At 35.6% G+C, this 24172-nt stretch overlaps 4 protein-coding genes across 5 annotated transcripts; all 4 read right to left on the reverse strand.

Moving 5' to 3' along the window:
- Positions 1 to 3712: 3712 nt before the first annotated feature.
- LOC144555873 (thylakoid soluble phosphoprotein) lies at positions 3713 to 4045 on the reverse strand. The gene has a single exon (XM_078304344.1). It carries the CDS (start codon positions 4043 to 4045, stop codon positions 3713 to 3715), a length of 333 nt encoding a protein of 110 aa, XP_078160470.1.
- An 804-nt stretch (positions 4046 to 4849) lies between these two features.
- LOC144557195 (GDP-mannose transporter GONST2-like) lies at positions 4850 to 7976 on the reverse strand. 2 transcript variants are annotated; one of them, XM_078305728.1, is made up of 9 exons: positions 7777 to 7976; positions 7334 to 7532; positions 7038 to 7177; positions 6808 to 6937; positions 6358 to 6456; positions 5878 to 6032; positions 5601 to 5717; positions 5418 to 5515; positions 4850 to 5107 (listed from the first exon to the last, which is right to left on the reverse strand). In XM_078305728.1, the coding sequence occupies exons 1-9, from the start codon at positions 7974 to 7976 to the stop codon at positions 5064 to 5066; spliced, it is 1182 nt and encodes a 393-aa protein (XP_078161854.1). In that variant the 3' UTR covers positions 4850 to 5063. The 2 variants fall into 2 exon arrangements, with proteins under 2 accessions (XP_078161854.1, XP_078161858.1); XM_078305732.1 differs by lacking the exons at positions 7038 to 7177; positions 7777 to 7976 and having other exon boundaries at positions 7334 to 7470.
- Positions 7977 to 9219: 1243 nt separating this feature from the next.
- On the reverse strand, positions 9220 to 13042 carry LOC144557204 (serine/threonine-protein kinase BSK5-like). The gene is made up of 9 exons (XM_078305746.1): positions 12511 to 13042; positions 12176 to 12311; positions 11922 to 12055; positions 11730 to 11835; positions 11187 to 11272; positions 10853 to 11041; positions 10277 to 10441; positions 9824 to 9937; positions 9220 to 9664 (listed from the first exon to the last, which is right to left on the reverse strand). The coding sequence occupies exons 1-9, from the start codon at positions 12811 to 12813 to the stop codon at positions 9410 to 9412; spliced, it is 1488 nt and encodes a 495-aa protein (XP_078161872.1). The 5' UTR covers positions 12814 to 13042; the 3' UTR covers positions 9220 to 9409.
- A 4336-nt stretch (positions 13043 to 17378) lies between these two features.
- On the reverse strand, positions 17379 to 19533 carry LOC144557213 (UDP-glycosyltransferase 76B1-like). The gene is made up of 2 exons (XM_078305756.1): positions 18956 to 19533; positions 17379 to 18414 (listed from the first exon to the last, which is right to left on the reverse strand). Exons 1-2 carry the CDS (start codon positions 19446 to 19448, stop codon positions 17465 to 17467), a joined length of 1443 nt encoding a protein of 480 aa, XP_078161882.1. The 5' UTR covers positions 19449 to 19533; the 3' UTR covers positions 17379 to 17464.
- Between the last annotated feature and the right edge of the window lie 4639 nt (positions 19534 to 24172).

Below are 24172 nucleotides of genomic sequence, written 5' to 3' on the forward strand. Positions count from 1 at the left end.
TCTCACACTTACTCAGTCAACACATCTATCAATGCCCAAATTTTTTTTAAGTTACCACCTCAATAATTCAAAATTTAACAACCATTACCTTTTGACTTCAAATTTAATTTTTACCATTCATGCATTTTTAAGATGCACACCAAATTAATATATATTTTTTTATGAACATTTTGAGGGTGCACACTAATTTTTTTTAGTTCTGTTATGTTTGAAATTTTTAGACTAATTTTTTATGTTATATTATATTTTTATTTTGTTCTGTGATATTTAAAATTATATGTATACATCAAATTTGATAAATAAAACACACTTGTTTAACAAATAAAATTTTGTACTAAATTTGAACTAAAAATTACTACAACAAATTATATGCACAATTTGAACAACATTTTGTACTAGGTGTGCAAATTATTACAAGCACAATCTGATCAACGTTTTATACTACAAATTATACGCAGAAAATAACATAACTTATAAAAAAAATTGGTGTGCATCTTGAAGGTGTACACCAAACAATAAAAAACCAATAAATAAATAAATAAAATAATAATAATTTGGTGTGCATCCTACAGGTGTGTGAGTGGTAAGAATTGAAATTTGAAGATATGAATGGTGGTTGTTTAATTTTGATTTATTAGAGTAGTAACTAAAAAAAATCTCGACTATCAATGGTACCATTATTGAGCAGCCATTAATATTAACATTCCGTTAATAATGACTGAAAGTAACAAAAACAGATACCATTATTGAGCTGTAATAATAGATGAGTTAAATAAAAGTGTTAATTATTATTTAATGAGAATAAAGTGTGTTCAAAATTAAGTTTATATAATGAGTGAGTCTATGGTACTATGCATATTACGATTTGTTACTGTGCTACGGCTCTATATTTGAGTTTTCAAATCCTAACGGTCGATCCGAACCGTTCATCTTGTTCTCCATATTAATATGTATTTGGAGACCAAATTTTACATTTTTTGAAATTCTTTTTACTATTTTTTTAGATTTATTGAAAATCACTATTTTTGGATGGTCCAGAATTTTCAGATCAAGTGATTTTCTAAATATCTAAAAAAATAGTAAAATTTGGTCTCCAAACACATATTAATATGGAGAACAAGATGAACAGTTCGGATTGACCGTTAGAATTTGAAAACTCGAATATAGAGCCGTAGCACGATAACAACCCGTGATATGCATAGTACCATAGACTCACTCTTATATAATATATAAATAGTTTTTTTGAATAAATGAGAGCAACAAAATATTAACAAAGAGTGAAAATTTATGCTATTATCTTTATTATTATTATTATTATTATTATTATTATTATTATTATTATTATTATTTTTGAAATGATTGGTAGTGACCATCAATGATTCTTCTTTCTTTCATTAAATACAAATACAAAAATACAAAACAAAACAACGTAGATCTTGAATAAATATAAAATATAAACAATTAATTAGGTTTTTATTAATCTCTAAAAAAAATTCCGCAAAAAATATATTTGACAACTTCAACTGGGTAGATCTTGAATAAATATAAAATATAAACAATTAATTAGGTTTTATTAATCTTTAAAAAAAATATATTAGATAACTTCAACTGGGTCGATCTTGAATAAATATAAAATATAAACAATTAAGGAAGCTGATAATTGTACCCCAAACAAAGTACCCGTGCGCGTCTCCCAACTTTCTAGAATATCGGCGACAAAAAGATCAGGTTTTACTTCATACAGCGCAATAACAGTACCAATCTTTCTTTATTGTATAGAATTTCGCTGCATGAAGAGAAAAACGCCTTGTTAAACAAATTTAACAAAAGCACCGCCAAATGTAGCGAAATAATCGTATAATTTAAACATATAAAGGAAATCGTTTAATCTATTGCGTTCAAGTGTTTAACTTTCATGTAAATGAGTTAAATTTTCATTTTTAAAAACAAAAACGAATCCCCGAATTCGTCCCCGAGCAAAAATTTACAGATCTAAACTGGAACCAATCCCCAAGCGCGTCCCTGAGCATGAAATTTACACCTCTAAATTTGTATTAATCCCCGAGGGCGTCCCCCAGCACAAATTTTCTTCATTTGTTCAGAATGTGCCAGGAACAGTACATGTGAACAAGTAAAGCATGTAAACCAATATGTATTGGTAAGCAAACAACATAAACAAAGCATTGTAAATTTGTGCATATAAACTTGTGTTTACAAACACATTTTAAAGCATATAAACTTGTATTTACAAACATTGAAAAAATATGTGCTTACAATCATATAAACTTGTGTTTACAAAAACATTTTAAAGCTTATTCTTCAAACACATTTTAAAGCATATAAACCTGTGTGTAAAGCAAGTAAACCAATATATACTGGCAAGAAAACAACATAAACAAAGCAATAAAAATTTGTGCATATAAACCCGTGTTTACAAACACATTTTAAAGCATATAAACCTGTGTTTACAAACATTGAAAAATTTGTTACAAACATATAAACTTGTGTTTACAAACACATTTTAAAGCATATAAACCTGTGTTTACAAAAATTAAAAAAAAATCTGTGTTACAAACATGTAAACCTGTATTTACAAACACATTTTAAAGCCTATTCTTCAAACACATTTTAAAGCATATAAACCTGTGTTTACAAACATTGAAAAATCTTCATTTAATGGATTACTTGTTCAAAATGGAGACTGTATTTTTAGTTATTAAATATGAAAAGCTGTTAATTTGCATAATTAAAATTCGAATCAATCCCCCATCGCGTCCCCGAGCTAACTGGGTTTAAATTGTATTTTAAAGTACTTTAAAGTACGTTCAAGTTATAAGTAGTTAATTAATGATTACATGACTGTTAATAAGTTGGGGACTAGCTCGGGGATTAGTGATTACAACTCTTTCTAACAGACTGTCCACAAAATTAAAGCGCAAGACAAAACCGTACAAAACTAACATTTAAAGCAATCAATGTAAAATAGTAATGCGTTAAAACATCGATGCGTTAATTAATGACAAATTAACAAACTTTCGTTATTAGCGGACAGTTAAACCCAGTTAAACCAGTTCGGGGACGAGCTCAGGGTACCAGAACATTTCTCAACAATTAATTAGGTTTTATTAATCTTTAAAAAAAAAATTCCACAAAAAATATATTAGACAACTTCAACTGGATATAGATGGCCCTTTCATCTTAATCTCAATCTCTGTAATCAAATCTCCTCATTTACTACAATAGATTTTTTTAAAAACTAAGATTGGGATCAACTCATCCAGTTATTTTAATATCCGAGATTTTCTATCTGAATTTCAAATTTACGATCTCTCACATATAAAGCTTTTAACTTTACATGCACTAAATTAATTAAATCATTTTTTGAAAACAATATTGAATCTAGTATATTTCCAACAAGGCTATTACAGTATTACTGGTTTTTATGTGATTCTGGGTTGTAATTTTGTTGCTTCCTCCTCTCTAAATTAATTTAAAGGATGCATGTATGTGTAAAAACTAAACTAAAAAAGAAAAATCATATCAAATCACATTACATTACATTACATCGTATCATATAATAAAGATCAATTTAGGAAGACAAAAATTAAATACAGAGATGGATCATGCAATGCAAGCAAGGTGCATGCATGGCAAGGGAATTTGTTGATTTAATCCCGAATAATATATATATATATATAGATATATGCATTTGTCATTTCTTGGCAAAGAGGCCACCAAAGCCGCCGAAGCCGCCGTCGGTCTTGGGGGCAGAGACAGTAGACTTGGTGGTGGCAGGCTTGGACTTGGGGACAGTGTCGACCTTTTCGAGGACGGGGTCGGTTTCGAGCAGCTGGTCTTCCTTGTACAGGCCACCCATGATCCAGTCGAAGGGCCCCTTCTCTTTCTTAGGCCCCGTCCCCACAGAGGTTGTGCCTTTGGTCGCTCTTGCTGGTCTTACAATTGATGTCCTTCCTCTGCCTCTGGATGTCATCCCATTCCCAGCCTTGGCAGCTGGAAGAGCAAAGCCCAAACCCAGAGATGCCATCCTTATAATTAACTTGCCTGATTTCCTGCTAGCTAGCTAGGCTGTTATATAATAAATATAATAAATTTATATAGCTTTGATTTTCACAATGAGTTGAGTTGAGTGGTGAGAGGTGAGACAGAGTTGAGAATTGATTTGGGTGTTGGTACTTGTGCTAGTTGCTTTGTTTATCTTGTGGCTTATGGCGGAGAAGAGAGCGGGAGAGCAGATGAAACGCCCAACACGAGGCATCCACAAGCTTCTTATCCATTCCATCCAAGGATGCCAACCATCCATCCATCCATCCATCCATCCATCTATCTATCCATCCACATCAATCAATCCATCGACTAATCATTTCATTTGGGCCTCTAACGCCCAATGGGATACCTGTACTTTCATCCTCCCTTCATTTTTTTTTTCTTCTTTCTTTTTCTTAAAAATAAAAACAAACTATATGATGCTAGCACAGTAAAGGTTGCATGAACATTTTCTTTACCATATGATTTGGGTTGTGTGTGATTCAAAAAAAAAGGTAAAATTACACAAACACCCATACATATATATATATTCCGTATCCATAAACAAGGCTTATTACATGAAAATTAATACCTGAGTTAGGCTAATATGACATTGGTGTTATTTGAAACTAAATAACACCAAATCTTAAACCCTTAGATCTGCTTTAAGATTCGTACAAAATAAAGTGCTTGAACAGTAAAAGCGGATATTACGAATCTTAAAGCAGATCTAAGGGTTTAAGATTTGATGTTATTTAGTTTCAAATAACACCAATGTCATATTAGCCTAACTCTTAATACCTAGTTTGCTACTAAATTGGTCTTATTCTCACTTCTCCAATGGTAACCAATGGAGTTTTCTGGTACAAATGAAGAAATCAAAACGGCAAACAAACATCTTCCATTTTAATACCCCTAACTTTTCTATTGAAATCAAAATTGGAAGAAAAATAATTTCAATGTTATTTCCCCAATAAATGGGAGTATATATATTAGCTAATCACACACGAATTATAAGATTACGACATTTTCGCCTTTGCAAAGAATATTCCAGCAAAAAGACCTGAAAAATAGTTGGATCCAATGTAAGTACCAAGACATGGACTCCACATCCGCTGCCAAAAAAATGATGTGCGACGAATGTGCCATTATTAATATGGTTCATACCATATTTTAAAAGATATCCCCTAAAAAATGATGTGCAAGACTTAGCATCATGATTTCAACATATAATGGCTCTCATGAAAGAAATTGCATTATCTGCTGCCATCACATTAAGGACTCCGACATGAGCTCAGTTCAGTTGTTCTAGAATAGAATCTAAAAATTAAAGATGAATAACTAACTAACTAATGCATGACAGGAAACCTTACCAAAGAGTATACTAAACAAGTTGGGGATGCTAACAGGAACTTTGAATAGCAAGATGCCCGCAACAGAAAGAGGAATCTTGTTAAGAGAGCCAATGAGGCTGTAATGGGGAACAATAAATTTGTTAGAATGCCTACAAGTAAAATTTAATGTTGAGAAATGATCCCTTATGCAAGCAGTTGTACCTATAAGTTGTCGGACTAGTTTGATGTAAGAACCAGACAGAGGTAAAGCTGATTGCAAGACCCAGCAGACCACTTACTGTAGCAATAAACCAGAACATTGGTATGATAATGGCATCTCTGCAAATCAATGGAAATGCAATATAAAATATAAGCAACAAATGTAATATTATCACGACAAATTAAATAAGAAACAAACAAAATGTACTCAAGTACTCGGATTACTTTGACATGAGGTCCTTGCTAATATATACAAATTGATTATATGGGGGGTGCTTACGAATTATAAACGTACTCCCATTCGTCGAATAGAAAAATCAAAATAATGGCAAATGGTATTGAAAGCGCATTGTTTAGTAACACCATAGAGATCTCGTTTAGAGAGCCAGATTTAGTTAACTGCTTTGCTGTATCCATAACTCTTCTTAGTGTTAGCTGTGCAAATGAAACAACGATTGATATTATCTTTGACACAAGAACTAAAGGAATAACTTGCATATTTAGAAAGCATTCAACTATGCAAGTGAGAACCATTTGCTCCCTTGTATAATCAGTAGGTACGTTTTCATTATCATAGTTATGCCTTGATAACATTCAATTTGCCTCCTGCCCTCCCAAGTTAGGAAATTTTTTCTGAATTAAAATAAAATATTATACTAGCAGATTTTGATATTGAACTGCGTGCTGGTTCCCAGTGATAGGTATGAAACGAAATGAAAAGGGAAAATAACTCAACAACTACAATGTCAAGACTATATACCGAGTACGCTGCCGTTAAGAAGCAATTAAAGATTTGCCACGTGTATCCCACAGCATTAAATGAAAGATCGGTTATGCCTCCGCATACGGCCGATACAACCTGCCACATTCAACTGTCATTAAAGCCCACAATAATTCATCGATTCTGCTATTAAAAAAAAAAATTCTGAAGGATTGCAATATAGAAAGTCAATCAAAATTTAGTGCAAGGATTAGCCTATTTGTTCCTGTACTAGCCAGTTAATACCAGTATATTCCGATTTCAATAATGATTGAAGGCAACATCTCGAAATTGAATATCTAGTAAAACACTCATTCAGCTATAAAACCACATATTTAAGAACAAGTTAAATAAGACTTAGACTGGTTGCAAAAGGTACTGGTACAAATTTGGTAAATTTTGAGGGAAAAGATCCCTCATAAGTCATAAGCAAACAAAATAAGTACTTACCATTAGAAAAAGGGCAGCCCAAACTTTTGTGCTTTGCAATTTTCTAAATACATAAATTTCTCCAATTGCTGTTAAAATATTTGTCATATTCTTCAGGATCGTCACCATTGCAACATTTATGTACTTCAAACTGAAAAGAAGTTGCAATTAAACCAAAACACAGCCAAGTATAATGCGAGTAGATATAATTTAGCTGTTCAAATCGGATTATATAAAAAAGAGTTTTGTACCTGTACATGCCTGTCAAAAGCATCCCAACAAAAATAATATTGACAGGCATCCAAATTCGAACCAATTTCCATGTCAACTTTTCTGTCGAAACAATATGACATAACTCGAGTGCTACTATAATGATAACACATACAAGGTTCTGCATGATAAACGTCAAGTAAATTTCATAAGCCAAACCGAGAATACAAAGCTTAAATTAAGTTGATATAATTAAATGATACTGAGGAACTCATTCTGAAATTACATTGACGCCATACATTAGCACTACTGTATTTTGATTCAGATCCATATTCACCTGGTATAGCATTAGTGATACGCCAGCAGTGAAGTTATAACCAGAGAGAATTGCTTTGTTGAGCAATATCATGCTACAAGAAGAAATACAATATGCCAAACCAGACAGTAAGGCTCCTGATTTATTTTCAATTCTCTTTTGCTGCTTTCCATCATCTTCAAACAAGCTATCAAAGGCTGCACTATTCTTCCTAGTAAATCTGAGATACAGCAGCGTCAACATATTAGTTGGTTTATTTAACCTTTTCAATAAAAAAAGTATGATGTGAAACACATGACTAAACAAAAGAAAAATGAAATGAGGGGAACCAATTTTAGACTTGTTCTGTATCACAGTTTTACTTTACGGATGTATTGATACCGGACCAACATTATGCTTGACTAGACAGCCTAAAACTAAGAAGTAATTTTGATAATTGATGATGATGATGATGATGTACTGACCTAGTTGAAGTTGCTCTTTTTGCAACATTTGTCTCAACTTTAAGGATTGAAGAATTTCCTTGCTTTAGAAAACTATATAGGATCTCGTAAACTGAGGTATAACTCTTTCGGGGACTCTTATTCTCATTTTTATATTCAGAATCAGGTTCTTCTATATCATTATGCAGCACCTCATCTGACATAATATCATCAACTGACATCTGGCATGCAAGATCGAGTTGTGTCATGAAAATTCATTAGCATTTAATAGTTCACAAGTAACAAGTGCATGAAATATAATCAATCAAACTTTAAGAACCATATTTAAAAATTGAAAGGAAAATTGCCATATTAAATTAAGTTGCAAGTTAACATGAAAATTGAATCTTTCACTTGATAGAAGGGAGTACCTACCATTAATAAAGAAATCAATTAAGGAAATGAAATTGATAGGAAATTAAATCAAAGAAAGAAACCTTGAGAAGAGTAGAGAGAGAAGAGGAGGAGAGGTAATGGCATGGAAATGGTACAAGGAAGGCATGGCCTGGTATGGTATATTGGTATTGTTGAGACAAGTAAATGTGGTAGTACGCAAAGGAAGAAGGAATCAATTAAAGTTGTCTTAGGGAAGGGAGAAAGGAAGAAAGAGCGCTCAGCCACCCAATCGGAGAAGGCGCGGATCCAGGCGGGAACACCGCCATTCATTAACCTCCCTTTTATGTATAATGTATTTGAATATTTGAATGTAAAATCATATTTTACATTAAACAAAATTCATTTTGATGGACCTGACCCAAAGCCCAAGGCCCACGTACACACACACACAGAGCCAGGCGTTGACAAAATTGGATTTGAGTAAAAAGTGATTCTCTTTTTGTGCAACTTTTTTTAATCTATGAGTTGTGCTTGTCGGTGTTGGATTGGATTCTCTGTTACAAAAGCAAGGGTGGAACTAGGGTGTTCCTAAGTTAGATAAGTCTCTTTGCGAATTTAATTCTAAAATATATTAAATTAGTTTCAAACGAAAATGTTGAAATTCTTCTATTTTATGAGTGATGCATCTACATGTGAAAATTTTAAAATTTCAAATTAATTTAGTCTAAAGTTAAGTGGTCAAAATTAGAAGATTTATAAATTAATTTTAAAGCATTCATTTTTCAAGCATCTTTTGATCACTTGATTCTATACAAAATTAATTTTAAATTTTAAATTTTTTATATGTAGACACATCACTTATAAGATAGAAAGATTTTAACGGTTTGAATTCGTCGCTAATCCGATAGATTTTAGAGTTGAGTTCAGAAAAATGCTTGGTGAACTTAAGAACACCCTAGTTCTACTCACAAAACCAAACTTACACCAGCTGCTTCATTTATAACAAAGAACAGAAAATCATTTCAACTCTAACATCGCCCTTCTATAAAATTAAAAATCCTCGCCAAATCAACATGTTAGTTACCCATGTTACTTGGTAACTAATAAATAATAACTATAATTATAATAATGTACAGTGCAAACATCCATCTGCTCTGTATGACTCTACAGAGAGAAGCAAACTGGAAGGAAAATGAATGTAGATACAGGAAGGAGAGGATAGAGGCATATATATGTTAAGCTTGCTATACGTATATTAAATAATAATTAATTAAGCTTGCTATACATGCATCCCTTTGCTATTCATTTTAGCTTCTAAATTAGCACCGTGCTGCAGTGCTTGTTGAGCATCTCTCTCCATCCCGAGGCTGAATAGAACGGCTGCTTGCAAGTAGTGAGCAATCGGCCACTGTGGGAACACCACCTGTGCTTGCATCGCATCTCCTATTGCTTCTTGCAGCTGCCTATTTGCCAGGTACGACAGCGACCTCCGTGCAAACACTGTTGGGGATACTGAGGTTCCGCTGTCAATAAACTGCATAACGAAAAACATTTCTAAGTAATTACTATAATAATAGTACCAGGAATTTACATATATAAGCAGACTGAAAACTTTTGTATTCTCAGTCAATGTTTCAGAATCTCATTGCAATGTGTACCAGGTCAACACATCTGAATTGAAGCTGTATTTTACCTGAGTATAGGAAGTAATTGCAGTGGTGAAGTCCTTGGCTCCGAAGGCAGCATCTGCTTGCTTCTTGAAGTTGAGGTCATCCTGTATTTGGCCGGTCCACATTTGGAACGATGGCTGCATATACAAGTCAAAATTAACAGCACAATTTTTAATTGACATTTCTTATTGCAACATGAGTATCAAATCCACGTATGACTCAACATTTCAACATTAGCAGCAATTACTCTTCCTCTCTGTCTCTGTCTCTCCCCCCCCCCCCTTCCTCCCTGGGTCCAACTAGGAAAATAATGAAGAATCAAATTACTAGGCTTCGAAAATGAAAAGGCCACGATACCACAGATGGATCCATATTCAGTCTGACACAAGCTACCAATTTCAATGCTTTAATTTTGCAAAGAACTTAAGTGGTAGAACACTAGGACAAGAAAATAATAGCAAAACTGAACCAATCACCTCACTGACGACACCCTCATCGTACATGTATCCAGCACTCTCCAAAATATCATGAATAGCATTGATATCTCCCTTGGCACATGCTTCTCCCAGAGGAGACAGCGGCAAGTTTTGATCCAGCTGTTGCACTCCAAGTGTAATTCCCATTAGATCATGCGAAGGAAGCTGTCATATTTCATGTATCAGAAACTAGCCCCATAATATGAGTGATAATAAATGCAAGGGCAAGAAAGGAAGAATATGAGGCAACAAGAAAAAACAATGCAAAAACCTACTAAAATATTTCTACTGTACACAACTCCTAAAATACAATAAGAAGTTCAGATAAACCCATTAATTATTAATTATAAAAAAATTACTTTCTCATCAATTATAGATCATTTAACAGCAGCAAAAGCTAACTACCTCATGGCCTGGTTCAATAATGCGGGGAATTTCCTTGATTGCAGAAAAGGGGCAAGGACTTTTTGATATTTCCAGATTATGTATAAATGACTATATGCAGATTTTCCTAATAAAAATGCTAGAAATGAAAGGGTACGAAAGTTAAAAGGAAAAAATAAAGAGAGAAAGTACAGCAGCATCCTTCTGAAGGGATGTTAGAGAAGCCAGTAGGGACCTGATAAGTGGTCTGTTTGGGGGTTCGTACTGCAAACAGGAAGAGGCCAAGCGCACCAACTCCATTCCATCAGCATTTGAGAAATGCCCCTCCAAACATGAATCCATCAGCACCAGAAAGTTATTTCCTCGGATCATATCAAGTGCCTGTGCCACAAAACCATGTTTAATTTGATCTATGTTACTTCCGTAATCAAGCAAAAACCCATCACTTGCTCACTGCTCCCATCAAGGATGATTAAAGATATACAGCTTTAGTACAATGCACGAGGGTAATTGGAAGAAAACTTACGTGACTTGGAGGAATATGCTTCCCACTAAGAAGATCAAGAAGAAGGGTACCGAAGCTATATGCAACACTCTCTGGAACAATTCTACCTGCCAAAGGATCCAGATACAATTATAGAATTTTCGAGCACTAAATGAAACTTCCACTGCTCTATAGTTTAGGCAGGGACATCACAGCCCCTCGCTCAACCAACTAAAGGAACAAAATAAGTTCAGCCCACTTGAGCCTAAATAAATACTGTTTGTGCAGGATTTTCCCCAATCAACCTGAATTTATCCCAAACAGTGTGATTAACCCTCATTTGAGCTTGTGATATCTAATTTAAGCTTCAATTAAATTAAATCTAGCCTCATTATGTTCATGTTTTGATGCCATTAGTAGAAATTAAGGCGGAGCTACAGATTTGTCCCATTAGTACAAGATGATCACAGAGTGCTTGCTCTCTGTAATAAAACTAGTTATATATAGCAAAATTAAGGTATGACAGAAGAAAGGAAAAACATAACATGATAAGTTTTAGTAATCTCTTGATGGAGAAGTACGAACCTGTCCTAAGGTACTCAGGAGGCGTGAAGGCGAGGTTTGTGCTGTAGCTCTTCCCATCTCTACTATTCTTCATAAGGCCAAAGCAAGACAATCTCGGGTTTGCATCCTACAAAATTGAGTACAATTAGTAAACATAGAAGTCCTGCCTGAGGAAAAACACACAAGCACCGAAAAAGAAAATAAATAAAGAACCTCATCAAACAAGACTCTGTAGGTATTAAGATCATGATAGAGAGTTCTCCCTCGGCTACTGCAGTACTGTAATGCTTGCGCCAAGTACAGAGCCACCCTGACCCGCATTGCCCAATTTAACGGTTGTGTTTCCCCTGCCATTACATTCACCAATATTTGTCTTTCATTAATTTTATTAGTTGAGAAATAGTTGTTCAAAAATCTAGCTTTGAAAATTGTAAGGTGAATAGAAGGAAATTAGAAAGCAAACATACAGTGGAAGAGGTGTTTGGCTAAGGTTTCATGAGGCATGAACTCGGCAACAAGGAGCCTCTCCCCTCCCTCACAGCAGCATCCAATGAGGTTAGCGAGCCGTTCGCTTCTCAGCCGGCCTACGGCCTTTGCTTCCTCCTGTGATATGCATAGCACGGTCGGTGAGAGACACAGACAAGCAGAAGTGCAAGTCCAAGTGTAAGTGCAAGTGAAGATGATGAGCGTAAATTAATTAATCAGGATAAGTTGAGACCAGAGAAGTACAAGTACAAGGGGGTAAATGTAAAATGTAAATGACAATGAAAATGAACATGGGAAAAGAGGTTGAATAAGTTACAAGGAATTGCTTAGAATCAGGCCAGGCAGACTTGGGGAAGCGCTTGACAGCAGCGGTGCGGCCGGAGCGGAAGAGGGTGGCGCGGTAGACAATGTTGGGGGCCTTCTCCCCGTGCTCGGAGACAATGCGGTGGGTAGAGAAGCCGTCTGTGGCGGCTCGCAGCTCCTCAAGGCTGAACTCCTCGAATGAGAATGCCGGGTAGTCAAGGCTATGGCCATTCTCTGCAAGGCCATCTGTGGATGTGGAATGTTTGAAGTCAGGAAGCCAGAGGCAGGCCGACACTCTTGAGCACCGAACTCCCATTGATCGAGATGGGTCTTCCTTCCCTCCCTCCCTCCCTCCCTCCCTTAGTCCTTAATTTAATTTAATTCAATTTTAATTTCAATTTCCACCTCCTTTTTAGTTTATTCAATTACTTGTGGAAGTAAATGCCAAATGGCAAATGGCAAATGCATCCTCTTCCTCTAGTTTATCTCACAAACAAAAAATTAAACAATGGAGGAGAAGGGAGGGGAGAGGAGGGACTAATAAATACTTAACAAAAATTCTAACATCAACAATTATAATAATAATAATTAAACTAATTACATCACACTGTGCAGTCACACCAATCTCCTCTCAGTCTCTGGTACATGGCTCCTGTCGCCCTCCCTCGCCCAATTATCTCCCCTCTACATGTCTCTTACGGTAAGAGTCTTGCCTTATTTGCCTTATTCTATTTCCTCCCTTATTCTTCTTGCTTCAAATTGGACCTTTTACAAAATTAAAGCAAATATAGGTTTGCTTGTTGTTGTGTCCAACTTACTTTCCAATCCAATTTGAGATGAAACATATAAAAAAAAAAAATAATGGACATAATGACACAAGTGCTACTTTCAATATTTATTCTTCGTCGAATAGTCCAGAGTGGTGCTACTGCTGTTAGCTCCTGGAGGCTGTACCTGGTCTATCTACTTCTCATACTTCTCATGATTGATTCCTCTATTTGTAATGTTGTATAGTATATGAGTATATGTGTTCTTTAATTATGCAATAGACCACATAAATTAGAGCGTAGACGGTACTCGGTTAGTCGGTAGTCGGTAGAGTTCATTTATCAACTCAATAATTAAACTTTGGCGCTGGTTAACATTCGCTCGGCTTTGCTTCCATCCGCTCCTCTTAATGTGATCGAATTCTCTGCTCTCTTTGGACAGAAAATTTCTGCTCTCAAAGTCACGGTTAGTAAATTCCAAATTTAAAAATAAACAGTAACCAGTCTTCTTTAAAAGTGACCGGTCCTAGTTGCAGGGATAGAGAGAGCATAATTTTTCTGCACTCCGAAAGACAGGTCATCTGCTCTCCCTCTTAATGCTCTTTCTCCAATCAATTCTATATAATCTATCCGTCTCTTCCTTATTGAATGAATTCCTGTCTAATAAAAATGTCAATTAGTTCACAACTAACAATTAACTAAAAACAAATTTCTCCACCTCTTTTTTTGCACTTTCTATGATTTTTTATATTTTGTAGATATCTTATTAGGGCCTGTTCAGTCGACAAATGGGAATGGACACGGGCACGGGAATTGAATTGAAAAACACTGTTCAAGTGAGAAAAAAAAAATTCAATTGAACAGTGATTCGTCCGAAGAGGCCCTTAGGGAGGTCCTTTTTTGTCTTTTTAATTAGTCGGTCATAAAAAATATAACTTTCACTTTTTTTAAGTATTGATAACATATTTTATTCAAAAGTAATTATTGCAATTAATACTATTGATTGTCAGTTGGTGAATAAATCAAATACGACGCATATTTATTTAGTACAAGTACAACACATACGTACATACTCAACGGCACGACCAGGCAAATGCCTAAGAAAAAAAACCCGCACCTATATATTGATATTGAAACTCGAATGGACGGCAATAAATTCGTTTATATATGAAAAACTATGTTAAAATTTGAACGATTGAGACCAGAATATATATATAACAGATTTTGCAGATTTATTTCTCGAATGGACACGTTCACATCCAAGTGTATTTTACTAAACCACCAATCCACCCGTATATACCAATGTTATACCAATGTTGTAAAAAACGAATGTTTAGACGGATTAATCGATTGATTAGTTATTGGCGGTGATTCTGTTACAATTTTTTTCTGACTACTCGGGCGACTATTTTTTATTTGAGGAGGGTTCAAATGCACCCAAATTTTTGTGCACCCAAATGCACCTATCTTTCAAATTCTTTTTTCTCTGTTTTCAAAGTCCGAATAGTTAATCCGAACCGTTAGATGCGATCTATATATTAAAATATGTTTGGACACCAAATTTTACATTTTCTGAAATTTTTTTACTATTTATTAAGCCACTTTGAAAATCGCTGATTTTACATTTTCTGGACCATTGGATCAGCGATTTTCAAACTGGCTTAATAAATAGTAAAAAAATTCCAAAAAATGTAAAATTTGGTCTCCAAGCACATCTTAATATTTAGATCGCATCTAACGGTTCAGATTGACTATTCGGACTATGAAAATAGAGAAAAAGGATAGGGTGCATTTGGGTGCACAAAAATTGGGTGCATTTGAACCCTCCTCGTTTTATTTTGACTGATTATTTCCGATTAATCACTTGGCGGTACCCTGTCCATCCAACGACCACATATTGTTATTTACAACACTGGTATATACATAATGCTTTCTTTGCTTATACAACATTTTTTTTTTCGAATTAAACAAAAATACACATGAGAAAATAATCAGTTGTTGGTCTAGTAATAAAAGCAACCCTCTCTTTATGTAGAAGATCGCATGTTCAAAATCTGAATGAAAAAATTTCTTGTGAATATTAAATAGTTAGTTGGCTTGATCTCCAACATTTACTAAAAAAATACACAGGAGAGCATATATTGATACACCTAAAGCATTTTGTGCCAGCACATGTCATAGAAGTAACGTGTTCATTTCTAACAATTTTAGCATCAAATGATATGTATGACATGTACGGCCATTGCAAATAGCATATGCATACAACTACCTGTATGAGAGAATCTAAATTCATTCATGAGGATGTTTATTCACACCTACAATTTTTTTAAATTATGTATATTAAAATTTAATTAAATTTTATTTTTATAACTTTTTATGTAGTCCGATATTTTTTTATAAAATATAAAATATTTACTTGTAATTTAGTGATTAGTACTCCGCTATAGTTATGAAAACTTGAGGATTCAAATTTTACTTACTACATAATTTATATTTTGTGTTTGATTGTAAAGTAGTGGTGGAGTAAACTCTTTACTTCACCGTTAAGGAGCTACACGAGATGTAAATTTGAAAGATTAAGATGGAATAATATTTGAATTAATATGAAATAACTTAACTCCACCTATAAATCATGCAGTTAGAATGACATTTAATTATAATTTTATCTCTATTCATCAATTTACTCCACCAGCTTCCAACCAAACATAATTAATTCAATCTATCTTTAACTTAAAATAAACAATTTAATCCGAAATAACCTTACCCCACAATCAAACAAACATGACCTCAAGTTCCAGCGGCCTCTCTTATTTTCTAATTCCATGGCTAGCTAACAAATGAACCGAAGCCAGATTCCTATTCCTTCGGAAAGAAAAAAGAAAAAAAAAACATAAGCGACAAATGGTGTAACGACCGTGGTGGACAAATTGAGTTGGTACGTAGGAGTGATTTGATGCTTTTAAACTCGATCGATTCAAAGTTTCAAACCCAAATCCAAATCCAAATCCAAATCGAAGGTGTAGTGTTCTTCTTCTGGGAGGCAATTTGTCGTAAAAAAGATATGGTGTCTGTCTGGTACGTACAGTGCTACGTCTTCAAAACCTTCCCTGCCGAAGATTCACAGCACAGCACAGCACAGCACAGACGTGGCAAGCAGTACAAAGCTTCATTAATTGGCTTTACCACTTGACATCGATCACCTTGCTATCACATTTTTAAATATCTAAGATTTATTTCTTTAGCAATCGGCGCAGTCAACATTCAATGTATGTAACTGACCCTAGCTATATATATATGCCATCACACTAATTCTTTCAATAATTTTATTTTTAATTGATAGTTTATACATATATTATCATGTGGAATGTGGAACTAACAAGAGATTTAGTCTATAATTTAAACATATTATCACTTCGTCAGCCTGCCTTTTTCTTTCTTAATTTAAATAATCTTACCGATCGATCATTTTATCATGATCAGATGAGATCTTATCATGTAATATTTTAGCCTTTAATTTGCTTAGAATATCTCTACCAAATATATATTAGTGTATTTTGACATTGTAACTGATTTGGTAAATCATATCTTGGTTTATTAATTTGTGCCTTTAGGACTTTAGGTAGGAGACTAATTAGGTTAATAGCATTCCCCGCGTACTTCATTTTTCAACACGTGGGTTAGTTGTGTACTTGTGTTGTCGGTAAGCAGTACAAATTAAGCTTCATTAATTGCCACGTCAAGAATGAAGAAATGTTACGCAGCCCCGCCCAACCCAACCGAGGCTCTTATAAGCCCATAACAGCCCATATAAGCCCATTTACTAAGGCTTCTTATAAGACCAGCCCATACATCAGGCGTTCCAACCTGATTAAACAACAATAACAACAATTATAATAATAGGAATATAATTACATTAGAAATCTAAATCTTTATATTATATGAAACCCTTCAACTTGAATACTAAACCCCTGCTCCTGCCTCTTTCTCTTTCTTATTCTTAATGCAAAAGATATATAGATACGAATTCTATGTCTGTGTGCCTCTGTGGAATTCAAACAACATATTGTGGAAGAAGAAGAACGGCAAGATAAATTACACGCGTATTTGCAAGAAGAGAAGCTGAATGAAAATAAAAACAAATTAATGAAGCATAGATCGCATCAAACAGGGACCGTTTTATTCTATCCCCCATATTATATATCACTCAGAGCTGTGTGAGAGAGATAAAGATAGCAATAATCCAACTAAATCATCAACGGCCTTATACGAAGAGCCTTCCTTTTGTATGCACTCAAAGAGCATCACCTGCAGATCCCCCGCTCTCGCTCTCATCTCGTCCCCATCTTCCGTTGTCATCAGCCTCCGAACTGATCTTTCCACCTTACCTCTCTCCAGTGGTGTGCGCAGCTCCAAACCCACCTTCCACACGTCAGACACGTATCTTGTGTTGCCCATCTGGTCCGAGAAAAATGGTGTGCAGATCATTGGAACGCCTTCTGCTATCGACTCCACCGTCGAGTTCCAACCGCAGTGTGTCCAGAAGCCGCCAATGGAACGGTGTGCCAGAATGTCTCTTTGTGGGGCCCACTCAACTATCCTTCCAATACCATGCGTGGCATTCCGAAATCCATCTGGTAGCGCCAGCTCGACATGCAGAACGCTTTCAACTGACCCTGACCGAACAACCCATAGAAAAGGCTGACCGGAATTTGCCAGCCCCCATGCCATCTCTGTGAAATCCTTGGAATCCATCGATGCCAGGCTTCCGAAGCTGACATAAAGCACTGATTTTGGGGGATGCAAGTCCAGCCATTCCATGCAGAGCCGATCCTGATCCCGCTTCCGCTCAAGCAATTTTAATGTGCAGCTATTTGGGGTTGTGTTTGTGGTTGCTGCCTCCAGGGTGATCGTGTCATGTTTGTGGAGCGGACCGATTGCAAATGCAGGAAGTGCGAGATCGCGCTGCAGTTTATCCAATTCAGCTCCTTCCATGGCCTTTGATGTGTTGATTATTATGCCCAATGAGGTTCTGGCATTCTCGGCATCTAGCACCACAAAATTCAAGAGCTGCTCGGGGTCGTTGCCCACGGCAATCATGTCTCTCACTCTCATCGGAGGCAGCTCCTCTACTGCCAGCTCCAGTTCCCATTCTGATCACATGTCATGTGACCAAATTAATGATATACCAATTATAGCTAGAAATTAATTAAGTAATAAAATAATTAATTGTAACATTAATTTCCAACGATGATAATCAAGAAACAGATGGAGATACAAATACAATCGTGCCTTTTTAAAACAGATAGTGAGATTTTAGCTAAGGCTTGTTTGAATCGGATGCCGCCCACTGATGTTGATTGGAGAGCTTTAATTCTCGGAGGTGTTCTGTTGCTGGAAAGTCTTCAAGGCAAGACCAGATTACAGTTGCATGCATTGCATGTTGAGAGAAGTCAAAACGATTTGGCTGACTATCTCGCCAAGAAGGGCAGAATAGAAGGATGGAGTTACACAGGGTTCACCTTTCCTTTGTTTAGATAAAGAACTATTATGTTTTCTATACGAGTCACCTAGTGCTATTATAACAATCCCTGTAATGCTACTTTTTTGTGGTGATTATCAATAAATGCCTACGGGCTTTGATTGCAAAAAAAGAAAAAAAAAACAGAGAGGTCAACTCGTCGGTCAACTCACCTGCTTTTGATGGTAGAATACCCTTTCTGTACAAAGCCGGAAGTGCAATAAAGCCGTTCAGACTAGCAGCGCTACCGGTCCTCAGCACGAGCGTTGGCACTCCAAGCATCTTAGCGACAGGATTGATCTTGTACCAATGCATGTCCAGAATCAAACATGGCACAAATGATTCCCTATCATCTTCAGACAACACCTGAGCCAAGCTCTCACAGAACGGCGTAGTGCAGTTGTCATTGAGCACACGGATGAGGGAGAGGACGTGATCCTGTGAAGATGATGTGAGCTGTGAAACCCGATCGGGGATTGTGATAAAACGATAGGAAGGGAACTTGGAGGGATGGACAGCTTCATAGTTATAGTCTGTGTGGAAGATGGTGACAGAGAAGTTGCGTGATTGAAGCACGGCTGCGAGTTCGAGCATCGGATTGATGTGACCTTGGAATGGAAAGGGGAACAGCAACACCCGCCGGGTTTTCATTGTTTTCTCTGCCATCTACGGCTACTATTACTATACTAGCACTAGCAGCTGATTAATCGATTCAAATCTTAAATTGGAGTTCGATCATCCCCATTGGCTAGCTATTCCCCTGTCGTTACTTAGATTATGTTGTTGGGTCATAAGTCAATGCTATTATATTAATGTCTTCTTTTTGTTACTTTTATATAAAGAAAGAAAGAATAGCTGATTAGTTAATGAACGCCGGCCAAATTAAAGATGCTGTTAATTAAGCAAGCTAATTCAATAATTCAACTCCTGTGAAATATTTTATTTAACAAATTGAAAATTAGATGCAGAACATCTTAGCAGCCACTGCTAAGTTTCAAAAATAATAAAGAAATTAAATTAGATGCACTGATTGAAAATGTATTAGAAATTAATTAATGGCAGGCAATTCAGTGATTGAAAATGAGAATGAATAATTGGGATGTGCGAAGAATCTTTCTGTTCCAACTGTCCTGGATTAATTAAGATCTCGTTTGACCAACCGTTTCTTGGATCTGTATCCTCCCAGTCGCAGGTACCTGACTCACGATTCATATTTATATTTAATTTCAGCCGGTGGATGCTCGGAATGACATTTGTGCTTCTGCTTTGAGATTCATGTCAAGTTAAAAATTCCAATTTCAAACCGTCCGATTCAATTGTGCTGCTCAGTCAGGCAAGATGTGAATTTCCGTTTCTTCAGCACTCCTCCTCGATCCCCACTCCCCAGTCGCCCAGTACAAATTAAGTAATCATTGATTCAGTGCAAGTGGGAATAAACAGTAAAACTAACAGTAAAAGTAAATTGGATGCGCACAAGGTAGGCGCCAAACATGTGATTGTCAGTTTCATAGTTGACTTGACTTCGGGTCAATATGTTCACATTGTTTGACACTTTGACGGATCATCAAGTATGTTATCTCGGGTTTGAGCGATCTAGGCCTAGGCCCTAGAGTACGTTTATGCTCAGCTTATTATCTTATCTAAGGCGGCGGCCGAAATATTTGAAGAAAGCGACACCCATCGATCCATTCATCTATATTTCCACTTCAGATTGATTCTGGGCCCGGCCCATTTCTAATAAAGAAATTCAAACAATCTTCCAAGTTCTACCACTAGATGTGTGGAGAAGAGAAGCGCTGCAACAGAGGAAATTTTCATGTGATCTAATCGCTACTCAGGTGTCGCTTTTCTTCTTCTTATGGCTTATCTGCTTATGGTTCAAAAGAAACCATCAGAATCACATAACAATAATAGCCGTAAGTGCCTATACAGCTATACTGATATATATCCTTATGAAGGGTTAAAACACTGCAAGTAGGTGTGCTGAAACTTCTTTCAACGCACAAATTATGAGTGATTTTTAACAAGGCATTGTTAAGTGCTAATTAGCTAGATATATATTTTGATAGGATTTTCAATGGAAATTGGATCAGTTATCTTGTTTTTACGTTAATTTAGATACCAATTCAGATCAGGTTAATTACTATTATGATTGCCTTGACCAATTATTTTTGTGTTTACTTCTATTTAGAAACAAGCCGAATGGCCTGGACAGAACACCTGTTGAAATTCAGACAAGGCCGACAAATTTCCTTTTGAGGCGCAAGAATTAATTTCCAAGCGATCGACTAGAAAACTACATTTAGAGTTACGATCCAGAATAGCTTTTGGAGCAGCTTCTTCACCTCTTCACCTCCTAAAACCTCCCAAAGGAGTGGATCCACGCTCCTCCCAACTCCTGAAAAGGAATTTGCACAAATTTATCATCAGATGGAAACAACCAAAGAACCAATTTTTTTGTCTCTGAGGTCTTGAAGAAGCAATGCAACAACAAGATTTGAGGACAAGGATATCATAATTCAAGGGTTTAATTTATCTCTCTTTTTTATATTTATTTTGTATGTGTATTAATTACTTTGATTTTGTATTTTATAGCCAATGAATGGGTGAATTTACCTCCTAAGGTTTTGGCATGTAAATCCGACACTTCGATAGTATTCCAGTTAATTTTGTTCTTGTTATACTCTTGCATTGATTTATTCTCTGCGATTCTATTGTTTAATTATTATATATGCAAGTAATTCTTAATTCGAGATATGTGAGTACCCCTGTGATATTGGTTTAGGATTATTTTATTAATTTAAGGTCTTATTTGCATATATAGAAACTTAATTAGATAACCTAATGCATGCAATCCCTGACCTAAATTACAGTGAAATCTATTAAACTTACAGGGAGACCGATCGAAGACTTGAACTTAGGATTTAGGTGAGCAACGTAACTGTGAAAACTTATAACTTTGTAAGTCTCGACAAATTATAGAACTTGATCGTTTAGAGAAGCAAGGATGGACAAATTCAGAATTTTCGTAGTAGGGCAAGAAAATAACAAATTAGGTTTAAGAATTAGTCTTTGGTCTAGTGATAAAGGCACGTGATTTCTATGGGAGAAGTTATGGGTTTGAAACTCAATGAGAAATTTTTTTTGTTATAAAACAAAAATATTAAATAGTTGGGTGACTTGATCTCCAACTTTACCTAATAAAAAAGAAAAAATCAGGTTCAAATAACTAATTGGGTTCTAAGTTCTAACTCATTAAAATATACTTTATTAACATCTAACTTCACTGAAATCAAATCAGATATTACGGCCATTTTTATTAAAATTCTAATTTTTTTTTACAGATCTGCCCCCGCATTCCCTTTTTTTTTAAAAAATTTTTTCCGACCGCCTGGCTCACGGGTGGCCCACCCTCCCTAGCAGACCGCCCGGACCTGGGGCGGTCCACTAGGGACCAGATCGCCTGGGGTCTGGGTGGTCCTTTTTTTTTTTTTAGAAAGATCTTAATATTTTGATTTAAATAATTTTTTGAAGAAAAAATCTTCTTGTTTAGAGTGTATGCCAAAAAAAAAAAAATAAGACATTTGATATATTTATGGAGTGATGTCGTAACTCTTTATAAATATATCAAATATCTTATTTTTTGGCATACACTCTAAACAAGAAGATTTTTTCTTCATAAAATTATTTAAATTAAAATATTAAGATCTCTCTAAAAAAGAAAAAAAAAAAAAAAAAAAAGAGGACTGCCTGGACCCTAGGTGGTCTGGTCCCTAGTGGACCACTGTTCACACAAAAGCGTATGCACAAAGTTTCAGTATAGTAAACTGTACCTTTTAAACCTTTGTTACACCTTTTGATTCAGATTGCAAGTGCACAATCCTATCGAGCAGTATATTTAGGTATCGATCCAAGGGATGGTTCAAGTATTAACCAGACTCTACTTAAATTAATAAACGACTAGAAGTGAGAAAATGTTGGTTTTTGGTATTTAAGTTCCTAATTAGTTCAATGACAATAATTAAATGTAAGAAAGTAAATTAACTTGGTTTAAATCAATAATAAAAAAACGTTTCCAGAGTTTCAGACTCATCTCAGTTCTGCCTCTCAGTTCCTGACAGGGGCCGTGTAGCTTCGTACACGGATCGTATCGAGTTACACGGGCCGTGTGGACTTCGAGTTAATGCACCAGTTACTTGCTCTTTGTGTTGTTCCTTTGTGTAGGGTTCTACTAACCAGACCTAATGTTCCTAAACCTCAACTCTCGTATATTGGTTCATAAAACATGGTATGGAGTTGCAATATTTACCCTCGTCAGATTCCAGACCTCAACTTTCATATTGGTCCGGATTACCTAGTTGCTTGTTTGGTATTCTAAAAGTAACATCTTATCTGTCGATAAGAGAAAATGTTCACATGTACTTAGTTTTGGTTGAAAGATTATAAATGTTGAAATGCGCTTTAGATGTGATCATGCATCTAGTGACAAACTAATAAAAATCAAACAATTTAATCTAAGCAATTAAAATCAAACACAATCAAGCATACACAAATTCCAACACAAAAATCCAATAACTATCATGCAAAACAAAACATTCGATTACATCTTAATCCTAGAAACAAAGAAATCTACTCAAGCATAGTTCTAAAGCAAATAAAACAGATAAGATAATAATAAGTCATGATAAAACCCAAAGAAGAAGAAGATCCACAACAAAACTCGCGTCTTTTACTTCTCAACTTCGCCTCCAAGCAATAGCCGCCAATCCAAAACTCTAGGAATGCTTCTATGCTCCAAAATTAGCTCTCTGGTGCAAGAAATCCCGCTTATATGCTTTTCTGACCAACCTTCCTTCAATAGGCCTTGTTTCCATATTCTGGATCTGTTTCTGGATTTGCCTGACACGGCCCGTACACAATCATGTCCGGGCCAAACAAGTTCTATGTTTCTTCTGTGGCTAAGTCAAGGTTGATACGACTCGTACAAAATCCTGTCCGGACCGTGTAAAAATTTCTAAATTTCATATTCTTCCTCGATTTCTCTTGATTCCTGCAAAATAAGAACAAACTTGCAACAGTATCACATTCTATAGATATTTTAATGAAATACGACCGATTTAATAGTTTTAAACACAGGTTTTGGTACAAAATACAGGTCGGAATATAGATAAGTTTGCAAGATATCAGCCACCCCTGGCCTGGGTGGTCTGCTAGGGAGGGTGGGCCGCCCGTGGGTCAGGCGGTCGGGGCAATTTAAAAAAAAAACGAATGCAAGGGCAAATCTGTAAAAAAACTTTTTTTTTAGGGTTTTAATAAAAATGGCCGCAGATATTATGACTATCTAAATGACATGATTAACAATGTCCGACAATTTTATTTATTGGTATGGT

The sequence above is a fragment of the Carex rostrata genome, chromosome 1, assembly GCF_964058835.1.
Source record: "Carex rostrata chromosome 1, lpCarRost1.2, whole genome shotgun sequence".
Classification (NCBI taxonomy): domain Eukaryota; kingdom Viridiplantae; phylum Streptophyta; class Magnoliopsida; order Poales; family Cyperaceae; genus Carex; species Carex rostrata.